This window comes from Mirounga angustirostris, unplaced genomic scaffold, assembly GCF_029215605.1.
Source record: "Mirounga angustirostris isolate CCGP_5_RB_7025 unplaced genomic scaffold, mMirAng1.0.hap1 SCAF_14, whole genome shotgun sequence".
Taxonomy (NCBI): Eukaryota; Metazoa; Chordata; class Mammalia; order Carnivora; family Phocidae; genus Mirounga; species Mirounga angustirostris.
The window spans coordinates 35,781,382-35,807,098 of NW_026991722.1; the positions used below are offsets into that span (position 1 = coordinate 35,781,382).

Sequence of the window (25,717 nt, forward strand, 5' to 3'; positions counted from 1 at the left end):
CTGTATATTGTTTCTTCAGTTCTTCCTTTCTAGGTCAATTTATCATTCCAAATTTGATTAATGTCCAATATACTAGTATGCTTGGGAAAAATACGGAAAACTCTAAGCTCACAATGATGCCTGGTGGTATTTGGGCCCGTTGTAAGTGGCCCGACCTGCCTGAAGGGGTGTTTTAGTTGGCCTGATTCTCCTAGAACTTCAGGGAAAGGAGTCTTATTTCCAAATCAAGGGAATAGAGTTCTAGATCTTTCCAGTACTGCACAGGACCCTGACAAGCTGTTTATTCGCCAGGAGTGTGTTAACAGAAGATGTGGTTTCTCACTGCAAAAATCCAACTATTGTTCATAATACTTCAACATTTTTCCTGAGTTTTTTGCTTTGGTTTCAATAATTATGGGTATATAAAACATTTCAATAACCTTACAAATTCTACTAAAGTATATACCTCAGTAAAAACAATCGTATACCTTAATAGGGCAGGAAATGGTCATACATGTGAAAACAGATTATGAGTGACATCCAAATAATCCAGTAGTCAAAAATGAAAAAGAAAAAAATTAAGCTGCATTAAGCTATATATTAAAATACATACAACTGACATTGTACATTTGGGTGATGGTATACAAATATGAGTTGGAGCTGGGGGCCCTCCTTATTTTCCTTTCTTTACAGTCACCGATATAAGCCAGCAAAGTAAGAGTAAAACATGGTGGCACGGCCAGGCCTGGGGCCTTGCTGGTCTTAATGAAACAGCACATCTGAGGTTTCAAATGATTCATCATATGGTTTTGCAAAGCCATAGACAGTGATCGTTGAGAAAAAAACAACAACATGCAAATGTAAAGGAAGTAATAAACCCTCTGAAGCTTTACTTGCTAGTGGATACAGTAGATGGTGCAGGTAAAGAACTTTCTGTGGCAGAGAACGCTGTAAGAGGGAACAGACCACTTAGGAGAGGAAAGGCCTCCGTTACTGGTTTCTCTAGTCACCAGGTCTCAGCAGGCTGCCGGGAGGGATTTCATGCCAGTACCTTCTTCAAGCCAGGGACCACTGAGTCCACCTCCCTGGGGCCCCCCAATGTCTCTCTGGGTGTCATACAGACTCCTCATGCCTTGCATGCCCCAGGCTGAACATCTCCACCTTCGATTTGCTTTTCTTCCAGTAACTTCTGTCTCAGTTCCTAGTTTCTAACACCCTCATGTTCAAGCAAGCCTGAACCCTCACTCATTCTGCCACCTCTGCTCCCACCCTCCTCCAAGTCTGCCCAAACCCATTGCTCCTCTCAAGCCCCACGGCCACTGCCCTTCCTGGGCATGGTCAACTCTCTTGGACTCAGACGCAGCTTCCGGCAGCCCCTGTCCCCGTGGCCTCAACCCACTGACTCCATTTATGGATGGGTTAGAGCACCTCACCAGCTGCTTCGAAACCCTAGCAGCTCCTGAGGTCTCAGGATGAAGACTAGCCTCCTCCCCAGACACCCTGGGATCCAGCCCCACCCTTCCTCTTTTAATCCTCATCCCCACCCCACCCCAGGCCCCAAGAGACACTCAGCCAGATGGAGCAGGGAAGGAGACAAGAGCAGAAGTCTTTCCAGAGGGCTCCACAGCTCAAACCTGGAACTGGGCTGCCAGGGGATGAGAAGGAGGCAGAGGCTGGGGCTTCCTCTTTAGGACCTAGGGGCAATTTCCCGCAAAGCCCAGGGCTTTGGAAACCTGCAAACTTCCCATCCTTATAACTTGTCACCTTCAGGGACCTCCACACTGCGGGTGTGGGTAATAACCAATAAGTGGGTAATTCACCTGATCCTTCAACTAGTGTTTACTGCCAGTGCTGCCAAAGCCAGGCCCCAGGTACTATGGGGCACACAGCAATGAATGGCACCTGCTTCTTGTCCCCAAGTTGTTGTCCACCTAGCAGGTACAAGATGTGAGATGTACTCTCAGTAAGACTCTAATATTCCTGACTTTGGCCCCCAAATCTCACATCCCTTAAGACAAGGATTCTCTTCATTGGTGACCTCTGTGGGACCAGAAGTGATCTCAGCTGATCCCAAGAAGAGGTACCCTAGGGTGAAGGACAGGGTCTTCAAGGTAATCCACTTATTATCTTACTGCCAAGACCTAACTAAGCCCAACTAAGCCCAGGGCCATGCTGGGCTGTGGAACCTGAGATTTTGACAACATGGAGCTTATATGCCCCTTGGAGATTAATGTGATGGGTGGTGAGATAAAGCCTATTGGACAGCCCCTCTTCCTGGGGCTGTAAGGTCTTGCCTGCTCTCCATCCCAGCCAAACCTCGAATCACCAGCCACGCTCAGCAAAACACACTTCAGAATATGCAGAAGATGACCAAAGTATGGAATACAGGTTGAGTTTGTTTTACATTCGTGATTTGAGGCAAATGATCTCTGAATTGCTCCGGTCTAGATTTCTGATCAATCTTGATCCGCTGGATGTTCTATCTTATGACATATTGTCACTTCCCACTGGACCCACATGGTGGGGTTCACACAGTGCTTTCATGGGTACCTTTTCATTGGCTCATCAAAACCACCCTCTAAGGTAAGAGTTGGCATAAGTGGTATTTCACCCTCAGGGATTAAATAACTTCCCAGTGAGTATGTTGGAACCCTGGCCAGTCTTCTCTAACTCAGCACTCTTGCCATATAAGGGTAACTGTTTTTAATTGTTCTAAAATTACAGGTCTTACCTTTTCCTTGTAAACACATCCTTGTGCAATCACTGGTTTCCAGAAGTAATAATTAGTTAATTTCTAGTGGTCTAATACTCTTGCCAAGTTACATTCCTTCCATGGACCCGTGCAATTCTTTTCTCTTCTGGTAGGTCCTGGATTAATTACATTAAGGTATTGACCTTAATGGGCCTGCTACCCCCTGATTTATATGGAATTAATCATTCAAAGGTAAAAACTGATGTATATAGGACACAATGCAGACCTTACACAAAATCTAGACTGGTTTTTCACAAGTCAATCAAAGCATTCACATTTACATATTTGGGAACAAATTTTTATACTTTCTATGGAAAGTTTGTAAGGAGATGAGACAATAGTAACAAATATCACCTCTAATATAATATTTACTTTGTAGATAGCGTCAAAGAGAAGATATTCTTGCGTCTGGACTACATTATGTAAAGGAAAATACCTCAGATTATGCTTTTTATTTATACTTTTCCTTTAGTCGCTCTTAAACTGATTTCCTTCCCTGGAGGACAGTGAAGCGCTCAGCATGCTTCTTATAAAACCTACCTTTCCAGCCTGGCCTCCTGTGGAGGTGAGAGAGATGGTGTGGGGGTGGCGGGCACAGCAGATCCAGAAGGTCTTGAGTGGTAAGAGGTGTTGCCAAGGCTGTTGTATCTAAACAGTGCAGAAGTTTAAGGTGGGGAAGAGGGTGGAAGGACAGAGAAATGAGTACAAGTCAGTAAATGAATAACGTTTAGCAAACTATCTTATTTTTTGCAAGAAAATCAGGCTTGGAAATGCTAATACCGTTAGCGATTATCCTAACTTAAAGAGATTTACTAACTGCTTTGTTTTGATTACTTCTCATTTAGAGAGGTTTCTCAAAGGCCAAGACTGTTAGGCAGCAGGATTTATGACAAAGGGTTTAAGTAAAACCCTCGTATCTCCTTGTTAAATGTATGTTAAAATTCTTTGCTAACAAAGAATCCAAATTATTTTCACTTGAAAATATGAAGATTCTTCGTGCCTCTCATGGTGCTACAACTAATGTTAAATCCATCAAAGATCTGTAGAAAATACCAAATGATAAGCTGAACAAACGTCTTATTAAAAATTCTGCTTTACGTATTTCCAAATCAATGCCATTCATTAAATGTCATCTTGTCACGTGCCCGATGACCAAAATGTCCTTAGAACTTCTGGACTCATCTGCTGACCAGAGGTACATGTATTCACGTTTTCAGCCAATATTGCTTTTGAACCAAGAGTACAGCCACCGGGTCTAAATGATCCTTTATCATTTCCCAGTCATCTGTTACAAGTTCCAGGATTTGTAAAGTTCTAGAGTTTTCTTTGTTTTTCCGAAAAGCTGTCCTTTAGCAGTTTGCATTTAGCTAGTATCACTCAGTGTTTTTCCAGAAAACAAAGCATCCCCTGAAGCCCTTGTGGCAGAGGAAGGGGAGTTGGGGAGCAGACACTCATGATTAGTTACAAACAATGAGATTCAATGAGCTCTGCCTCTCAACCAACTCAGCCACAAGGCAGGGCCGACTCCTTTCCCTAAACTGGTTGGGGACACTGTATTTGGGTGAGTGGGATCCCATGGGTCACTATGATATAAGGGCGCAAGGACCTTCCTACACACAGTGAATCCAGTCCAAGCTCCCATCAACAGAAATCAGCATGAATCATTCTGGGAAGCAAGTTAACATCAAATGTGAATATCTTTTCACAGAAGCAAGCCTACTTTTGGGAAGCTAACATAACCTTATGGTTATTTACATACTGAAAATGTCATGCATGGTGATACTCACTGGAGCATTATTAAGATCACGGTGGAAAAGCTGGAAATTACCCAAGTAGGTAACAACGCAAGAATGGCTAAAAAGTGTGACCTATTATCTATCCATGGAATATCATGCAACCATTAAAAATGATTGCCAATTCTGTACATAATAGTAGGGAACATGTTTATATACAGGCTGAAGTAAAACATCAGAATATAATATTCATACCAAGTTAGATTACAACTGTATAAAAATATTCTCAAAGATCAAAAGGTATGTATAGAAAAAAATTAAAAACTGGCCATCTATTTTATTTTTATTTTTTTTATTTTTTATTTTTTATTTTTTTTAAAGATTTTATTTATTTGAGAGAGAGAGTGAGAGAGAGCACAAGAGGGGGGAGCAGACTCCCTGCCGAGCAGGGAGCCCGATGCGGGACTCGATCCAGGGACTCCAGGATCATGACCTGAGCCGAAGGCAGTCGCTTAACCAACTGAGCCACCCAGGCACCCTGGCCATCTATTTTAAAAAGTGGAATATAGACATATATTTTCCATCTGACTTAATAAATTACATTATTATAATGGTAAATAAAATATTTATATTACCCCAAATCTATCCTGTGCTGCCAAGTCTGGTCTGCTTAGCTATTGTTATTCTTGTGTATTTGGTATCACACGTCAGGCCCGTGCTTAGTACTCAGGCATGCCACCAGGCAGATGAAGACACAGATCACACAATCTTACTCTACCGTTCTCCTCACTTAACACATCACCTTCATGGGACTTGGTTTCTGGGCATTCCTTTTCTTTTCTCTTTATTTTTTTTTTATTTTTTATTTTTAAAGATTTTTATTTATTTATTTGAGACAGAGAGAATGAGAGACAGAGAGCATGAGAGGGAGGAGGGTCAGAGGGAGAAGCAGACTCCCTGCTGAGCAGGGAGTCCGATGCAGGACTCGATCCTGGGACTCCAGGATCATGACCTAAGCTGAAGGCAGTCGCTTAACCAACTGAGCCACCCAGGCGCCCTTTTCTTTTCTCTTTAACAACCCAATATGCTCTGTGTCTAACAGGTTAACTGCTTCTCCATGTGAGGGTTAGTTTGACTTTTTTTTTTTTTAAAGATTTTATTTATTATTTATTTGAGAGAGAGAGAATAAGAGAGAGCACATGAGAGGGGGGAGGGTCAGAGGGAGAAGCAGACTCCCTGCCGAGCAGGGAGCCCGATGCGGGACTCGATCCCGGGACTCCAGGATCATGACCTGAGCCGAAGGCAGTCGCTTAACCAACTGAGCCACCCAGGCGCCCCTAGTTTGACTTTTTGAGAATGTTCCCAAACCACAGGGCATGGAGAGGGCAGAAAAGCAAAGGATGAAAAGAACATACAAAGAAAGGAGGCAGCAGAGAAAGGAGAAAAAAGCTTAGGAGCAGAGAAGAGGGAGAGAAGCAGGCAGAGAGCACTGTGACGTGGACAGGGAAGGAGGATGCTGTCAGGAGCTCTGAGTCCTAAGGGAGCTGAGGCCCCTGTGCTCAGGCTTCAGCCCTGCACCCCCAGCCGCCTGGACACTCAGCTTGTTACTCCACATAAGCATCTAAAACAATCCCCTCCCCACCAAAAGTGGACATCTTGGAGAATGTTTTAATAACAGGATTACTTTACTAAAATTGAGTTTAAATGACCTGATGGAAATAAAAACAAGCATAATGCATATTCCCCCCTGCTTTGGTTTTTCTAATGGCCAAGCAATTAATTTGAAGACCTCACAGTCCATTCAGTTTTGCTTCTCAATTTCAGCCCAATGAACTGGATCCTACGACTCACGCAATTCACCGTACTTTTTTCCTTTGGTGCTTTACATGGACTAACTGGCTGGTATCTACTAGAACCAGCTCAATGGCAGTCAACCACTGACCTGTACAGACTCCATGAAAACCACAGTGAGTGGACATCAGAAAATTAATAGGTACAAACAATATTTATACAGCATTCAAATTCCTATCAGACAAAAGATAAAAAATTGTAAAAATTTCTCAGTTAAATGTAGGGCAATCTTCATGCACAAGCATGAAGCAGTTTCTCTTAATTTATGTGTATATTCATTCCAGCAATTTATGTGTTTCTATTACTCCCATCCCCCAGGACTATAAGCAGTGGCGACGACCAAGTGGGAAGGACCTGGGCCCAGGAAAGCCCCATCAGAGGCCATGAGACCATCAGCAGAAAGTCCAGAGTCACCCTCATGGGCTACCACTACCCTGCTGGGGAAGATGAGGTTGCCAAGTTATTTTTATTCCAGGCAAATGTACAGCTCTTTTGCACACAGATACTGTTCTTGGAGGACCTAACAGCCGTGTTGGAGGCGCTCCATAAAAATCACGGGAGAGATCCAGCAAGCCCACAGTTTGAGACCTACGAGAGACTCCTAGAGAACCTGCAGTTTGAAGGTGCCCGAAGTGGAGTCCACACACTCCCGCAGGCAAACCAAGCCAACCTAGAAACAAGAGGAAATGAGTTCCATATCTGCTCTCTTCTTAAAATGGGTCTGCCTGCAGCCACTCCTAAGGTCTCCAAGTTCTCCTCTCCTGCCTCCCCTTCCAGGATGGCCTTCCACTTTTAGGGAAAAAAAAGCAACACCCTCACCCAGGCCCAATCAGCGTGGGGCAGTGCTTCGAGCAGCAAAACCTCCAGGGTTCCAGGCAAAGGAACAGTGTGCACAAGCCTCATTCTTGAGGGAATCCCTTAAGAAATACTGAGTAAGGAGAAGGCACCACTTTGTCCAGGAGTAAACTCAGAGCCAGGCCTCACGCATTCCCTCTATCTACCTGCCCACCTACCTGGGAATTGTGTTTAAATGTCATTATGATAATAAAACAAGCATAATTCGTTTTTCCCTCTGTTGGTTTTTTGAAATAGCTGAGCAGTTAGTCCAAATACCTCACAGTCTGTCCAGTTTTGCTTCTCAATTCTAGAAGTGAGATGGTTGTCACAGGGATATGCACGTATTTGAACTGAAACATGAAGTCAGACTTTCTGACAGAAACTCAGTCTCGTTCGTCTGAGAACAGGCTTTGTCAATCAGGCATACGCAGGTGTTTCCCAGAATTTAATCATTTAAATCTGAAACCCCAAGGTTTTGACAAAAAGGAATTTAAAGCACATATACAATAGACAAATTACATCTTTTACAACTGTTTAAACTCCTAACAAAAAACTTGAGACAGGCTATTTAAAACTGAGGGAAGTATGGGGCGCCTGGGTGGCCCAGTTGGTTAAGTCTCTGACTCTTGGTTTTGGCTCAGGTCATGATCTCATGGGTCATGGGATCGAGCCCCGGGTAGGGCTCCACACTCAGGGAGGAGTCTGCTTGAGATTCTCTCCCTCTGCTCCTCCCCCCACCATGTGCACACATGCTCTCTCTCTCGCTCGCTCTGTCTCTAAATAAATAAATCTTTAATTAAAAAAAACTTTGAGGGAAGTGTCAAAATATTCTTGGGTCATATGTAAGCAGAAAGGTTGATGGTCACAGTTCTAGATTAATTCTCCTATTTATTAGATGAAGCATCTGACACCCATTGCAACTGGTCCTATTTATGGTGTGAAAGAGCGGTTCTTCAGGTCTGGGTCCCATACGCCTTCGTTCAAAACAAGGTATAACTTCTTGCTGGGCACCCAGGCCGAGGGTCCCCCAAATACAGGCTCTGGCAGAAACATTTTGTTGACAAGGACTTGCCCGAAGAACCCCTCACGGGGAGCAGCCAGGGTTCAGGTATTTGGAGTTGCTGTGTAGATGACCCCAGGAAGGAGAGAAACAGACTGCCTAAAAGAGAGGCCTGTACAACCTACAAGTTAGGATCAGAACCTGGAGCAGGATGCTTGGGGTAGAAACCACTCCTCATTTCCCTGGCTCTCTGTGCCTTAGTTTCCTCCTTGTAAATAAGGGCTAGTAACAGAACCTACCTCTTAGCACTAATACTTTAAGATGCTAATTTCATGGGAGGTATAGGGCCCAGCTCATAATCAATAGATAAGTGTTATCAATGATTATTACTCTAAGATAGGAGAAGCCATTGGTATTATCAATCACTGATTTGGGACTATTGGTTTTTCAAAATATTTAAACCCTCTGTCCCCCTTTCCCCACCCTGCAGAGAACTCCTAAGCCAGACAACAGTGAAGGGCAGGCACACAGGCAGGCGACGAGCACCTGCTAAAATCTCCTTGTGCAGTTCTGATTTGCACACCCCCCTCCCTCTGCTCCTCTCTCCAATTTTTGCAAGAATTATCGCAGCGCTCATACTTAAGTCACGTAATTGCATCAATGCCTGTGAAGGGATTCAAACTGCAATTGCTTGCCATCTCATGGGGAGCCATGAGCAATCTTTGAAAGAAAAACGCACACATTAGAATAGAAACAGGAAGCAATAGAAAAGGAGAGAAAATAAAGACACCCACCTATTAGAAGAGAAAGACCGGAAGTTGTAAGGTTCAGAGGCAGAATACGTGCCCAAATGGAGAGAATCAGAGGGACTGTTAAAGGAAGGAAAATCCCACTCAAAACACTGCACAGAAAGAGGGCAGAACACTTTACTACATTCTGCAGGTCAAACAAGACCCACACAGGTAGGTGCAAAATGTATAGATTTTGTCAGACCATGCATATTTTTAAAAACCTTATGCTTAAAAATCCATTTTTTAATTGTATTATAGCAGAAGAGCTCTTTGATTCAAACGGATGACTCTTTTCTTCTGCCTCTTGCCTAAACACTGGTAGTTAGTTAGTGGTTAGGGAGTTAGTTTATGCCACAACTGCCCTCAGCTTGGACTGGAATCCACACGAACACACAGGCAAGCCAGAAGGTACGGTCAACATGCTTTGTCTCCTTCCCTGGATGAAGCTCACACAGGCCTCCAGGAGGCTAGATCTACCTGCTTTCCTTCGGGGACTCGGCCTCCTTTTCCTTGGCAGACAAGGGCGAATCCTCGAAGTCATAGGAGAAGAGGTGGAAAGGGCTGTGGGGCACATAGGGCAGCTTCTCTATGGTCGGTGATGTCTTCGGGGGGCCAGGTGCAGTGGAGGAGGGCCGGGAGGCCGAGGCAGGGGTCAGGGGCGGTGACAGGAGGGCAGCCCCGGAGGACCCGCTGCGCAAGGGACTCCCCACTGCAGTGCTGGCCGGAAGCTGCTTTCCCTGCGAGGTGGCACTGGAGAGGGCTGAGCTCTCGGGAGCAGCATCCTTGCCAGCGGGACTCTGCTCCGAGGCAGGTCTGGCCTCTCTGCTGACCCAGCAGGGAGGAAGGGAAGCGGGAGGAGGAAAGGGAAGCAAAGGTTAGGAAAGCAAACAAGGCACAGAAACCCCACTACTGTTAGGGTCACTTAACTCCAGAATCAGCTGTTTCTTGAACTGCAGCATGGAAGCCCACCACCAGAAGCTTTCGTTCGCCCAACAATCCCGGCGCCTGGGCTTGTCAATCTGGGAGGCAAGACTTGCCAAACGAGCGCAAGGACACATCCCTGCAAACCAGTCTGGCCTCTGGGCCTTCAGAGGCTTTTGTGTGGGGATTTAATGGAGCCCCTAAGGCTCTTGCTCAACAGCTCCCCAGTCTCCCCAGTTTCTCCCCACTGATTGTACTGACACCTGAATTTCCACGATTTGAACTTCATTCCTTTCTCTTGGTCAAATCGAGGTTCTGTCCTCCTCCTAAAAAGCCCAGCCTGGAGGAAGAAGTATTCCCCAAGCCTCATCCTTTAGGTCCCTGCTTTCAGGTGCTTCCTCAAAAGCAGGGATGGAAAAGGACAAAGGAGAGGGAATGCAAACAGCCAGAAAAGAGGGACTGGCACACTCAAGTCAGATTTGGCCCACTTCACACTTTCTCCACCACCCACCTCTACGACTAAGCCCTAGACATCTGGACTCCTTCAGGCAGCCCAATTCTGCCACAGTTGTAAAACTTTTCCATTTTCACAGGACTGGATTTGGACCACTGAGATCTTTGGATGTACACTCTTATAACCACAGAATCTCTGTTAAACTCCGCATTTTTCAAAACCACGGTCCTTCTCCCGGAGAACTTGACTCCCAGCCATGCCCATTCGGGAATGGGACGTGATCTGTTTTCTTTTCTACCTCAAATTCGGAGCTCCCTCTGTGTAGAGGGCCAGGGACATAACGGTTCCCCTGGCTGGATGAGGGGATGGCAGTTAAATATACCCCAGTGTTAAATATGCACCACTTTATTTCCTAAAACCTGAAAGCCTAACTGTATTTTGATCAAGGATGCCTCCAGCATCAGATCGTATAGAAAAAAGACCTTACAGAACAATAAACCACCATCTACCTGTGGAAATAACAACCCTATGTAAAGACAGCACGACATCGAGAGGGATGCTTTGAAGGCTGCCCTTTCTAGCCAGACTCCTCCTTCTGGTCCGAGGTGCTGTACCATGAGAGTAGCCGAGGGCGATGGGTTTGTGTGGGTGGGACAGACCACGCACGTGTGAGGACATGTGGAGCCAAACCAGTGTCTTCATTGAGGGCCTACAGGATCTCCGGTGGCTAATTTTCAACCTAAGGCGGGACTATCAACCAAACTTCCTCCCTCCCCAGAGCACCCCTGGGTATCATTACCCGCAGGCATGGCAGCTCCCCATAGGTGAGGGGCTGTGGCTAATGACAATCTTTCTCCCCCCTCATTCTGACATGCGTGGCTCACTTTTTGTGACCAGGTCATTCTTTTCCTCTCTCCACACCCCCACCCTGCTGGCTTCTTCCCAGACATTTCCAAAGCAGGGAAACAATCACTAGTTTGTCGGATCAGAGAGGATTCCATGGCCCCTGGGAATGACGGGTGTCTCAGCACGTCAAACGGACCCCTTTTTTGTGTACTGGTGGCCTGGAGAAAGAGGCCAGGCAGCAAGGAATCCCATTGATTTTGAAGTTTGTAAGAAAGAGGTTTCATCCTAATTTATCCAAGAGCTCTTTGATTTTGCTTATTTGTTTTTTTGTTTGTTTAAAGATTTTATTTATTTATTTGACAGAGAGAGACACAGCCAGAGAGGGAACACAAGCAGGGGGAGTGGGAGAGGGAGAAGCAGGCTTCCCGCGGAGCAGGGAGCCCGATGCGGGGCTCGATCCCAGGACCCTGGGATCATGACCTGAGCCGAAGGCAGACGCTTAACGACTGAGCCACCCAGGCGCCCCGATTTTGCTTATTTGTGGATAAACAGTAAAAATATTCAATTTGCAGTGTAGTGTTAGAAGATGAAATTACTGGTGATCAACTTTTATCTTTTACAAACACATCATTTTGGGAAAATACCTACAAAATTAAAAAAGTATCTGCAAGGTGTCTGTATCTATTAACGCTGCCTGAAGATAGAAAGAACGCATACTTGAAAGGTATTAGTAGAGGACAGGAAACTCCTTCAAAAGGCTGCAGAATCATGGTACTTATGCTCAGGGTGAAAACAGATAATGGGAGCATTTTCTGGGCTGCATGGGGTGAAAAGTACTCCTGTCCATTTGGATAAAAAACCAACCTGCATCATTAACATAGTTGTTACCCACACACTTTAGCAACTGTTACACTGGTAAAATTAGTAGGAAGAAGGGGACACATGGAATTATCCTTCCTACCATGCTGAAAGGGTTACTAACATTTTCCGAGCAGACATGAACATCTTTCTAGTCAGTGTCAACCTAAGCCAAAGCACTAATGAGGGAGGGAACAGCAGGGAGAAAACCAGTTATGCGATTTTTTTTTCCATAAAGCAAGGTCAGGAAGGGACAGTGCGGTTCTCTAATGGACACGTGCTCAGCTGTTTCTACAAAACTAGTCACTCTGTGGCTCTGTGTTCAGGGTAAAGACAGCCAGTGGGAGCCAGTGAGGGAGATCTTTGAAAGGTAGCTGCAAACCATCTGTTAGGAAGGAACCTCGGGCTGTTAGTGGGAGCCTGGGAGGGTCCAGGCTCGGTACCTGTCCTTGCCCTGACAGGGGGCATCGTCCTCTCTCTCTTCCTCTGAATCGGGCTCCGTGACTGGCCGTTCCTCTTCCTCCTTCTCCTCTTCCCTGAGACAAGGCGAGGAAGAGAGAAATGCACAGACACGAGATGGAAAAGCGAGATAAGCATGACAAACAGGAAGATGAAGCAAAAAAACAAAACAAAACACAACACTCCAGCTGGCTGAAAAGGAAAGAACACACTCGGTCCATTAGGCGAGAGGAGACAGTTCTGAGATGAGGACATTTAAACGTGGGTAGAGATACACTAATCCAGCACAGGCCAAGTTTCGATGTCAGGTGGGCCGGATGCCCCTGCCCTGCACCCCTCCCGCACCACGCGGTTCAGAGCAGCTTCTGGCCGCGGGCAGGTGCTCTGCCGCGCCCTGCCTCCTCCACACAGAGTCACGCCATGAGTGCTCTTGGCGACATCCCGCTCCTGCCGAGAGCACCGAGTCCTCACTTCCCTGCACCCCTCTGGCTTAGAGACCACCGGGGGTCAGGCCAATCTGGCACTTACCTCCATGAGGGACACGGTTTTTACCTTCTACTCCCTTGCCCCCAGGGAACGTGGTGCAGGGGGTTGATCCGCTCCCACTTTAAGCGTGGACAATGGTCCTGAGTGGAGTCAGCAGTGTCACCCCAGGACTTCTCCGGGTGCCTTCCGGGATGAGTAACCGTAAGGGCACCCGAACTGTGGAGCTACAAGTGGAGGAAGGCTGCCTGTCACTAAAGGCCAATCCAAGAAAAGCAGAGTTGGGCGGGGGGGTGCAGGTAGCCATCCCATGACAATTTTAACACCTGGATCCAGGACTTTTGAAGCTCTACCCTAGCCTTTCACCAATGGAAGATAATAAATTCTCACTTGCACTTAAGACAGTTTAACTTGGGTTTTGTCCTTGCAGCTACATGAGTACAGACTTTGATAACCGAATCATTACCCTCCTTTGGGCTCTGAGCCCTTGTCAACACCTGACTCATGTCACGCTCCACACGGAACACCTACCCCAGGCCCTGTGGTCTTCTCCTTCCTTTGTGTTCTTAAACTCCAGTGACCTTTATCTTTTTTCACTTTGGCCCCTCACACTCTGGATCTCACCATCAGACAGAACCAGTCCACCTTGGAAAACTTACATCCAAACTTCCTACCCCACCCCCGACCACAAACCCTCACTCAGCCCCATCTCTCATTCCTCTCCTTCCACTGGAGCTCAACTGCTCTATCCTCTACCTTCTCAACGTGGCCATCTCCTTCTTGCCTTCAGTCCTCACCAATCCACCTTTCCCCACCTCAGGCATCATTTTGCCAAGATCTTTAACTCTTTTGTCCCCACTGTCCTTCACTCATGTTTTCTCTTCCTACTGAAGTATGAAGTACATTCAGAATAGTAAACAATCACAGACATCTCACAAAATGAACACATCCTTATAACCAGTAGTCCCTTAATGCTCCCTTCCAATTTCTTCCCTTCCCTACCTCACTTCAAAGAGCAGAGATTAGCCTGGCCAGTTTTTCTTCTGTCTAGAAGGAACAATGATGTCCAGCTTTTTTTGTTCAACATAACATTTGGGAGATTCATCGACGTTGTTATATGCCACGGAAGAGGATTCATTCTCATTGTTATATAATACTCCCTTGTCTGAACAGACCACAATTTAGTTACCCATTCTACTGTTGATGATAACCAGGCACTTTTCAGTTTGGGGCTATTTTGAATAGGGCCATTATAAGCATTGTAGTATATGTCTTTCATTAAATATATGTATATGTTATTATGCAGTACATATCTAGGAATGGCATTTCTGGGTCATTTATGCTTGGGTTCATCTTTATTAGAGACTAGTAAACAGTGTTTTAAAATGTACATTCCTGTAAGTAATATATGAGCATCCTGGCTATCCTACATCCTTGCCAAGATTTGGCATTTTTTTTGTCTATTTTATTTTAGTCCATCTAATTTGTTTGTATTAACATTTCACTGTGGTTTTAGTTTGCTTTCCCTGATGACTAGTGAAGCTGGGCACTTTTGTCATACTTTTAGGTTGTCCTCCATTTAGATATCCTCTTTTGGAAGTATAAGTACTTTGCCCATTATTCAAAACCCAGGTCGTATTTTTCTTTTTGATTTGTAGGAGTTCTTTATATAATTTGGGTACAAGTCCTTTGTCATACTTAATATGTTGCAAGAATCTTTCCCTCTCTGTGGGTTGCCTTTGGATTCACTTCACGGTGTCTTTTAATAAAGAAAAGTCCTTGATCTTAATGAAGTCCTATCTATCTTTTTTCTTTGATAGTTAGTGCCCTCTGCATCCGTTTTAAAATTTTTTGCCTACACCAAGGTCTTAAAGGTATTCTGTGTCTCCCTCTAAAAGCTTATTACCTTTCATGTTTCTATTTGCAATTCACCCAGAATTGATTTTTGTACATCATGTGAGGTGTTAGACATATTGTTCCTCGATATGGATATAAACTGGCCCAGAATCATTTAGTAAAAAGGTCATTCTTTTCCCTACATCAGTATCATCATTATCATAAATCAGGTAAATACCTGTGGGTTTTGGGAGGTGAATTTTTCTGTGTGTGCCTACCTGGCTATCTTACTTACTATAGTTTTATGACAGATCTTGACACTGTGTAGTGTTAAGTCCTTAGCCCTTTGCATTTCTATGAGAATTTTGAATCAGCCTATCAATTTCCATAAAAACCCTGCTGGACTACTGTTTGGGATTACACTAAATTTATATACAAATTTGCAGAACTGCCATCTACATATTGAGTCTTTCAAACCATAGTCTGGTATAGTCTCTATTTAGATCTAATCTTATTCCAACCTTCTTTAATATTTCCTAGGAGTGTGGTAATTTTTCAGAATTACCTACATACCTATTGTTAAATTTATTTCTGGTATAATTTTGATGCTACGTTACATTTATCAATTTCTACACTTCATTTTCTATTTGTTGATGGTATAATTTTTTAAAAAGTCTACCTTGTATATAGCAACTTTTCCAAATTTATTGACTGTAATACTTCCTACATAGATTCTTTTAGACTTCCTATGTAGACAATCATATCATCCGTAAGTAATGACAGTTGTGCGTATTGCTTTCAAATTCTCCTGCCTTTCTTGCCTTATTACCCTGGCTATGAACTCCAAAAGGATATTAAATTGAGGTGATGAATTTAAGTATTCCTTTATTTTTTCCAGATATCAGGGAAATGCATGAGATTTGCCATAGTTTTGTGTGGATATGCTTTATCAAAGTTGCCTTATTTGCCAAGAGTTTTTTGTCATAAATGAATGTCAAATTCCGTCAAATGGTTTTTTTTTTTCACATAAAAAGATAATCCTATGATTTTCCCCTTTTTCTATTAGCAATGAATTACAAAGACTGCTTTTTGAAAATATTAAATCAACCTTGTATACCAGGAATAAACCCTACTTTGTTGTATTATTCTTTTTATATACAGCTGGGTTCTATTTGTTAATATCTTATCATGATTTTTTTTTACATACATCTTCTGCAAAAATTGATCTGCAATTCCTCTTTCTTATAATGTATTTGTCAGGTTCTGGAGTCAAAGGTATGCAAGCCTCATAAAGAATTAGGGAGAGCAGTGAGGGTGACAACTGTGGGACTAAGGAAAAAGGGATGGGATCCGAAAAAGATGAAAGCAGACTTGGCTGAACTTGGTGACTGATTAGATGTGGCAGAAAAGGGGGAGAGAAGCATTGGCAAAACCCAATGATTACATGCCCGTACCTGGACTGAAGGGCACCTCTGTCACAAACAAGGAGGCCAGCATTCCTCCTGTGATGCCACCAGATGCAAACCCACACACCTCGTCTGTCCTTCTGAGCCTGGTACAGCTTTCACTCACACATCACCCCCATCAGCCTTAGTCTTTTTTTCTCACACCTGCTGCAACAGCAGCCCAGATAAAAACTGTTCCCTCCATCTTCAGCCCGATGCCCCCTTCACTCAGCGTGAGTGGGAATGTGCAGATGCTATTACTTCTAGTCTACCAAGAATGCCCTCTACCCTGACAACTAATGGGACTCTCTTCTTTAAAACAGAACACGGAGTCCCTCCCTCCAAAGCGTCTTGATTTTACTTGCTCCCCCAGGAGGTAAAGTCATCAGAAGCAAAGTCTGCTAGATGGAGATGCTCAGAGCCAGGCTGCCGGGGTTGTACTCCAGCTCCACCACTTACTGCTATGTTGACTTTGGGTCCCATGTTCCTCACCCCTACATGGGATGATAACAGTACCTACAAGTTGTAGGAGGGTTGCATTCATATGTAAAAGTACCTTTTTTTTTTTTGGTAAGAGCACTTTGAAAAGGCTTGGCATAGGGCGGACAAATCAGTTTGTTGTAGCTCTCGGCCATCATCAACAACATCACCACGCCTTTTTGGGCCCCTCTCAGGCAATCTCTAACATCTCCCACCAATGGACACTCAGAACTCTGTTTGATGCCCTAAAAAAGAGGACACAGTACTCTGCAAAGCATTCTACACCACTGATAGACAGCAACACTTTTCCATTTATAACTTCTGCTTCTGTAAACTTTTTGATCCCTCTCTCTTCTGCATAGTTGCCCCACAGATGTCTAAAGATCACTCTCCTGACCCACATCCCAAACTGTATCCTCTTTGTGCTCAACACCTGCTGATCCTGCACCAAACTGTCACATGACCTGTGTGTGCATAGCTTTACTATCCTGAGTGATGGGACAGGACCAATGGCAGGCAGCACAATGACCTATTTGGAGGGCCCACTTCCAGGGATCCCTACAGTCAAGGCACTGACCTTGCCCTATAATCCAAATGGCTGGAGAAAGAAATACTCTCTTCATGGTACATAGGATTTTCTTTGCTTGATTTTAGTTTTGGCCCATGATGAATTAGTCAAACAGAATCTTCTGTGCTGATAGGATTTAAGATTAAGAATTAGTTCAGACAAAAAAAAAAGGGGGGGGCGCCTGGGTGGCTCAGTTGGTTAAGTGACTGCCTTCGGCTCAGGTCATGATCCTGGAGTCCCCGGATCGAGTCCCGCATCGGGCTCCCTGCTCGGCAGGGAGTCTGCTTCTCCCTCTGACCCTCCCCCCTCTCATGTGCTCTCTCTCTCTCATTCTCTCTCTGTCAAATAAATAAATAAAATCTTAAAAAAAAAAAAAAAGAATTAGTTCAGACCATTTTGTTTTTCCCCCAGCTGAATTTTCTCTTAAAGTATAATTTTGTTTACATTTATGCAGAAAGAATCCTGGGTCTCTGGCCTTTGGTTTTCAAATACCATGAGGGGTGTTTTGTTTTTAACTGATAAGGAGTTGCTCCAGCATACAGGTCTACTCTGAACTCAACAGGCACTTTCCTTTTCACCACAGGTAATCTCAGACTGGAGGCCACCCTTCCCATATTAGAAAAGAGACCCGGGCGCCTGGGTGGCTCAGTTGGTTAAGCGACTGCCTTCGGCTCAGGTCATGATCCCAGGGTCCTGGGATCGAGTCCCACATCGGGCTCCTGGCTCAGCGGGAAGCCTGCTTCTCCCTCTCCCACTCCCCCTGCTTGTGTTCCTGCTCTCGCTGTCTCTGTCTCTGTCTCTTGCAAATAAATAAATAAAATCTTTAAAAAGAAAAGAGACCCAGAAGCCCACAGTCCGACCAGTTCTGCAGGGTGTAGTTCCCTTCAAAGCCAACTTTACTTCCCAAATTGGGGTCTCAGGCTGGTGTCACATTTCTTAGGCTTCAAAAGACAAACAAAAAGGAACATGAATGTTGCTGAACCTTTCAAAAGTACAAAAAAACATTTAAAACAGTGTTAAAGTATATTCTAAGACCAAAATAGTACGGATGAGGAAAAGTCAAACAATGAATTCAGAGAAGGCATATCAGTACATCTAATAGACATAACTCATCTCAAAAATATACAAAGATTTATTTGAGAAATAAAAACACAACTATAAAATTGGGCAAAATACACGATCATGGCCAATAAAATTCTATGAAGAGATATTTTAACCTATCAATCAGGAAATATAAATCAAGACCACAGTGAGATACCATCTTGTCTCTACTTGGAAAAGTTATGAAGTCTGGTAACACCAAGTGCTGAAGAGAATGTAGATCAACTGACTCGCATATTGCTGACAGGAGTGTGCACCAGTGTAATAACTTTGGCAAAATAACTGCCGCTATCATGTAAAGTCAAACACCCGTATCATGACCCAGAAATGCCACTGCTAGATGGCACTGCTATACCCCAGAGCAATGCTTCTGACCTAGGGTGATTCACTCCCCCCCAAGGGACATTTGTCAACAGAGATACTTCTGTTGTCACAGCTGGGGAGGGGGTGCTGTCGTCATCAAGCAGGTAGAGGTCAAGGATGCTGCTAAACATCCTGCAATGTGCAGGACAGTCCTCCGCAACAAAGAAGAATTCAGTCCAAAATGTCAGTAGGGCCAACATTGAGAAACCCTCCCTAGAGATACTGAAACACTCATGCACCAAGATAGGAGTCTAAAAATATCCTCAGCAGCACTGCTTGTAATTGCCAAGAAATGGAAACAACCCAAATGCTCAGCAGATGCTCACCAACAAGAAAAATGGTAAACAGATTGAGGTATAGTCCAAGCGGTGAAAAATAGATGATGGTCAGCTTCACATGATGATATGGATGAACATTAGATATGTAATGTGGAGAAAGCAAGTGTAAGAAGGAGCATACAATAGGATATACTTACTTTTTTTTTTTTTAAGATTTTATTTATTTATTTGAGAGAGAGAGAATGAGAGACAGAGAGCACGAGAGGGAGGAGGGTCAGAGGGAGAAGCAGACTCCCTGCCGAGCAGGGAGCCCGATGCGGGACTCGATCCCGGGACTCCAGGATCATGACCTGAGCCGAAGGCAGTCGCTTAACCAACTGAGCCACCCAGGTGCCCGGATATACTTTCTAAAAGCTCAAAAAGGCAGAACTATATAATGGGTTTAGTTATACATATGTGTTTGATAATACTATAAAACAACAAACACATAAAGACAATGATAAATAATATTTGAGAGTGTTGGTTATCCAGGCACAGAGATGGGAAACATGGAAGCACATGGATAAGTGTAGGTTAGGGGACATGCTCTGGTTTTTTACCTAGGCCATATTCTCATTGATGTTTTTATGTATCAGTAAGTAAATTTTATATAAAAACAAATGAGGAGAGGGCCACACATGGACCAACAATGACAATACACCATAAACCAAGGATTATGATTGATCCAACAGTGTACAACTGGGATTTTTATAATAGGTTTTTCTCAGAGCGGTTTTAGGTTCACAGCAAAACTGAGCAGGTGATATAGAGATTTCCCATAACTAACGACCGTTTTTTCAAAAGCAAAAAGGTCTACTTTATCTCTCATTCCCTTTATCCAACAAATATTTATTGAGCATTTATTTTATGCAAGACTCTGGTTCCTACCCTTGGAGTTTACAGGCCCGTGGTGGAGCAAGACATTATACAACGAATTGTACCAGGAAGTATTCCGCTGGGGACTGGCCTAGAAAGCGAGACTTCCACAAAGTTTTGCTGTTGGAGCAAAACCTGGAAGGCTGAGGAGGAACTGACCAGAGGAGAAGATGGGCATTTGCGCATGACATTCCTCTACTCAAACCTTAGGATCAACCCAATTTGCCCAGCTTATACTCTAACTCCCTCTACCATCTCTCCAACTTCATCTCTCACTCTCCCTTCCTAAACCTCCCTCCCCAGTCTTAATGGGTCTGTTGATCTATCTGCCCAATGCTGGCATATTTCAGCTACAGGGTCCCCCCCGCAGAAGCCATTCCCCTGCCTGGAGTTATTCCTCCAGCTGTTTCTCCAGTGGATCCAGCCCCCAGGGACAACCAGTAAATACCTGCTGACTGTTGCAGTTCTTTGGCACTATGGACCTAGCATGATGCTCAGCACGGAGTCACCTGCTAAGGGTGGTCAAGAAACAAGACCAGCAAGAACTGAGATAGGGCCTTAGAGACCTCCCATGTTGCAGATAAGAAAGATGAGGTCCAGAGAGGGCAAGATCACACAACCTGCCAGGAAGAACTCTGGTCTCCTGATAGCCAGGCTAGCGTCCTTTCTACCAGCCAGCCTACCTGATGAAACCAAAGCAAAGCTCCACTGGTTTTATCGCTCTGTCATCACTGCACTGCCCTTCTAAGCAACTGTCTCCTGCACTTTGCTTCTCAATCCTCCCCCCGCACAGCACAGACAATCTGATACACAACACACTAGAATAATGGATGAGGCTGCTTCCGGGCCCCAGTTACTCCAGACCTGCCTGGTTGCCTTGAGGAGATCAGCGTCTTGACCTAAGTATGACACTTGATATTGGTATGGCATTTGTGGCAGTTAACTAGAAATCGCTGCCTTCAGTTTAGATAAAACGCATATATTTTACACGCTTCATTTAGTTCTGTAAAATGTGCATGACTTATCAAAATTAGATGAAAATATATTTCATAGAAATGTTTTGTTAAATTTATGACAGAGAAAGCATCCCCTTGGCTCCGTTTGCATCACCCTGTGTTAACGAATACTTAAACCACTTCGGATTCAGCTTTGCAGTGACTCACACTTTCTGTTAACTTTAAGACTGTTTCTAGGTTACGAAGGGCCAAGGTGAGATTTGAAAACTTCCAATTAGGGATCTTAGTCAGTTAAGACATATATCTGACCAAGTGAAGCAGTGATTTCATTCAAAAATAGTTTTATTATCCACCAAATTAAAAAAAAATTTCCCTTAAAAGATTTTTGCCAGCCAAGAGAATGAAAAGACATTTAAACAGAGCCCAGCTGTTGTTCTGATGTTTCCATGGTGAGAACCCAAATTTAGACAGGAAAGTATTTATTGTCCCCATAGCCTGCAAAGTTTAGAAGGAGTATGAAGCACAGGCCATGGATACCGAATATATCTAAGAAGTGGACTACTGGGGGTGCCTGGGTGGCTCAGTCGTTAAGCGTCTGCCTTCGGCTCGGGTCCTGATCCCAGAGTCCTGGAATCGAGCCCCGCATTGGGCTCCCTGCCCTGCAGGAAGCCTGCTTCTCCCTCTCCCACTCCCCCTGCTTGTGTTCCCCTCTCGCTATGTATCTCTCTGTCAAATAAGTAAAAAAATTTAAAAATTTAAAAATTTAAAAAAAAAAGAAGTGGACTACTGGCCAGAATCTTAATGCATAAGCCATTACCTTGTTATTCTGTTTTAGAAGAAAATACTAATGGATCCAACACGTTCTTTCTGCTGAAAACATGGAGTAGTTTAATATTACAGAATTCCAACCTACAGAGTTTAAGCAGCAATAGGAAAAGATACATTAGCTAGGTTGCAGCTAATTCAGGTGTAAAGGTAATTCAGGTGCCAAGCAAATCAATCCAATGATAACTAGAGAGACTAGTGAGGCATCTCACTACTTTGTGTGTACTTTGATTTTATGTTTAAAAAAAAAAAAAAAAAAACTTACTCTAAGCCACAGATACTAGTAAATTGTGTTAAGTGTCCCTTAGAGATCTAGGAGAGAAGTGAAACTAGGAAAGGGGAGACTGGAATTCTCTGTGAACTTTTGGAAATGGACGGATACCAAGTCCCAGGCTGAGGTTTCAAGATGGCGGCCTCCAGAGGTTAAAAACAGCCCTGCCCTGGGTCTGGCTTGGCTTCCTACTTATCTCACTCATATAATAAAGTGGAACAGGAGGTTGGGAGCTTCCAGCTCTGGTGGTCTATGACAGCTGAAGACACAAAATTGTGTGGGCATTAGACAAGCTCTCCCATTTCCAGAACTTGTGCAACTAGTCTAATACATGTTTACTGGTCAAGCTTAATTTTAAATGTCATATAATGGCCCCTCTTACACACATTCTGTTTTTCACAAATGGGAAGAAAAGTATACTAAAGAGTGAAAAACTTTTAGTTATAAATCAAAGAAACAGGATATGTGTGTCTTTAAGAACCAGATACCAAACGCAACCACCATGAGGAAGCCAACGTGTTTCAGAGTTTGTGTGCAGTAATACCTTTATAACTCATGATTCAGTTTGCTTCAGGAATTCTAACTGCCCTTTCACATGCTTTAGACTTGAACCCACCAGAGTCAACTCTTAATATGGTAATAAAGTACAGATAATTAACAGCTGAAGATAAACCTCAAATCTTATATTTCATCCGGGGTTTTTCTCAACAACCTCATTTTCTATTTTCTATCCCCTCAAGTCATGCCTCCAAATTACCAATAGTAACCACATGGACTTGTGTGGGTGACATTTGCTTTCTACTTCACTGGCCATCTGCTGGTGAAAATGCCAATGAAGAAGGAATTGTATAAAAAGGACATAATAGGAAGAGAAAAAAGAGCAGCAAAGGGCCAGAATGATCTGCAAGGACTATCACCAAAGGAACTGGACACGGGCCACCAGTCCACATGCTGCCCATGCAAAGTCACACAGTCCCCATAGCGTCCCGGTTTGGGGCTCAGCCTGGTCCAAGAGGGAGATCCAGCAGTGAGGATTCTTTCTCCAGTGTGGGCCTCAGTATGGGCGGTGCCCATAGCAACCGCCAGCCTCGTGATCCTCCCCCTTGAGATACAGGATTTTAAAATTGTATTCCAATTGAAGTCACTCTAAAATTCCTTTAGAAATTGTATTCCACCATTTTGAGGTGTAGTCTGATCACAGGTTATTTTCAGTGCTCCACAGGGTTGAGAACCACTGCCCGAGTCCATGGTACCAATGTTTTTCAGTAGTTCTGTATCAAGAGCTACCACCCAGCCTCCCAGTGTCCACGTTTCCTCACCTCCAGTCTGATCCCCACAAGGAAGACAGGCATCTCCTCAGAGGTGCATGGCTAACCTCGCATGTCAAATAACCACCAGACTCCATGCTATGGTTTCCAAGGTCCTGCAGGACGTAACCTTGCAACCTCATCTCATCTCTGTGGCACCTGTGTCCCCAATCCATGCTCTACAACCCTGTCTCTTGAGACCCCTATTTGTTACCTGGGGACATCAAGACCTTTCCTCCCTTGCCACTGAACACGGCATTCCCTCAGCCCAGGGAGTTCTTCTCATCTTCCAGGATTCAGGCTAACTGCCTGAGGAGATGTCTTGGATCACTCCCATCCCACTCTCCTTTTTTCTAAAGAACCTTTTAAAAATGAATATGTAATTACAGGAATACATGCTTCCTTCAAAAAAGTATAAGACTACTGATAAAAGTTAAGTTCCCTTTGATCAGAGATAACCACTGCTATAAATCTGGTGGGTAAATTTCCAGATTAAAAGAAAATTTAAACATATATTATCCTATAATCTTTTTATACAGCAACTGATACAGCAAGAACGTTAGTACTTCTGGTAGGGTACGTTTCTTATAGCTGCTGGTTGCATTCCATAATATGTCTATTCCATGTTTTCCTTAGCTAGCAATTCCCCAATTCTTTGCTCTTATAAATGATACTGTAATGAAATCCCTGCCCATAGCTTTGTGCCCTTCTGCAAGTTCTCCTTGGGGGTATATCCTCATATTCCTGTTACACTCTACCGCCCAGCCCTGTTTCCTTCCTTCAAAAGCCCTCTTCCAAAGCTGCACATATTTATTTACTACACTATTTATGCACACACCGTCTGAGGCTTCCTAAGGGTCATTTTCACCATTATATCTCAGAACCAAGAATGTGGTAGATACAAGAATATAGGAGCTGAATGAAGAATGAATGAATGAATGAATGAATGAATGAATGAATAGGATTTTGCTTTCCTTCTGCCACAAACTCAAAGCAGTCATCCTAATATCAAGGCTCAAGAATGTCAATATTAAGAAGTCTATCAAGGTGAAGTCACTCTGAAATGAGATGCTCAGGACTGGGGGCTTTCTCTTCCAGAGGTTTGGTGGCTTGCTCACTGACTTACAGACACAAACTATCATGATGTGGACCCAAGCCCCAGCCATGTTTTTATAAACACAGAAGTACCTCATCTTTGCTTGGTTTTTTTTTTCCCATTCCATGATCAAAATTATTTACCTTTCTATTTCAAAGGCAGCTTTACAAAGCTTGATACAGGTAAAAAAAAAAAAAAAGTTTTTCAGTATCTTCTCAAGTCCAGTAAGTCAGTATTGGTTTCAGCCTGGAGGTCTGCTGCTGATACGGGTCACTACACCCTCTGTTCCCCTCATACCCTGTCCCATCCAAGACCTCTCCGAGATAGATGCCAGCAGGCAGCGGGCTCTGACCGGTCCACTTCCTCATGGGGGCTCATCTCTAGCCATTTTAATCTCATGTTTATAAAACCAGAACCACACAGTTTAGGGGGGCAGGGAACACCACCAAACCTCTCAGGAATGAAATTATTTCTCTGGGGCAATGTGAATACCATAGTTGAATATTCCTAAAGTGTGATATAAGTGTCTCTGAATTCCTCTCTGAGTTCTTGCGTCTTTGGGAAGCATGCTCTATCACGATCATCAAAAGGCATTTAGGCTGCAGATACCTGTCCCAGATGTGCCCAGGCTTCCTTGAATTCTCCAGGGCACTCTCAGTGGGCCAGGCTGGCTTCCCTCTTGGTTGGGCTCTGCCTCTGCTCCGAGGAAAGCAGGATCTACTGGGGTGGAGGTAGGCACCTGCAGTCACTCATTTATTCTAGTTACTTAATATATTCTCTGTGGGGCATTCTCATGCTTAGCACTTTACCCGGTTTACTCCTTGAATTCTCACAGGAGCCGCTGAGGTAGGTACTAGTATTACTCCATTGATAGATGAGGAGCTGAGGCACAGAGTGGTTAAGGAGTTTCCCCAGAGTCACAGAGCTAGTAAGCAAGCCAGGATCTGAATCCAAGTAGTTCAACTCTAGCATCCAAGCTCCTAACCTCTATGCTATGCTACCTCTGCTATGATCATTTCTCTGCAGGAAAAAAAAAAAAAAAAGCCTTTTCTAGGTAAGGACTAAAAGAAGCCATTAATCCTTCCTTCTTCCAGATTCCTTCCTGAACATCAATGTCTCTTCTCACTGCATTCATGTGCACAGTGAGTCTGCTGGCTGTCACCCCTTGCTCATCCCACCAAGGTCCCATCCCACCAGGAGGAGATGCAGTGCAGGGCACCATGTGACATATTTGGACCACGACTATACTCCATGTTAACTATTACCTCACTCAGAAATAAAGATTTTTTCAACATGAATCCGATGCTTCTGT

The 25,717-nt window shown here is 44.0% G+C and overlaps 1 protein-coding gene across 7 annotated transcripts in view; it reads right to left on the reverse strand.

The window, feature by feature from the left end:
- FHOD3 (formin homology 2 domain containing 3) overlaps positions 1 to 25,717 on the reverse strand; it is a 456,888-nt gene that overhangs the window by 107,602 nt on the left and 323,569 nt on the right. For 2 of the 7 annotated variants that reach the window (XM_045886811.3, XM_064577734.1), the window contains 4 exons: positions 12,466 to 12,558; positions 9,421 to 9,765; positions 8,947 to 9,021; positions 3,272 to 3,379 (listed from right to left, as the gene is read on the reverse strand). In XM_045886811.3, coding sequence (XP_045742767.1) covers positions 3,272 to 3,379; positions 8,947 to 9,021; positions 9,421 to 9,765; positions 12,466 to 12,558 — 621 coding nt within the window. Of the gene's footprint in view, positions 1 to 3,271; positions 3,380 to 8,946; positions 9,022 to 9,420; positions 9,769 to 12,465; positions 12,559 to 25,717 lie in introns of all 7 variants that reach the window. The other 5 variants (XM_054510321.2, XM_045886814.3, XM_045886817.3 and 2 more) reach the window with 3 other exon arrangements.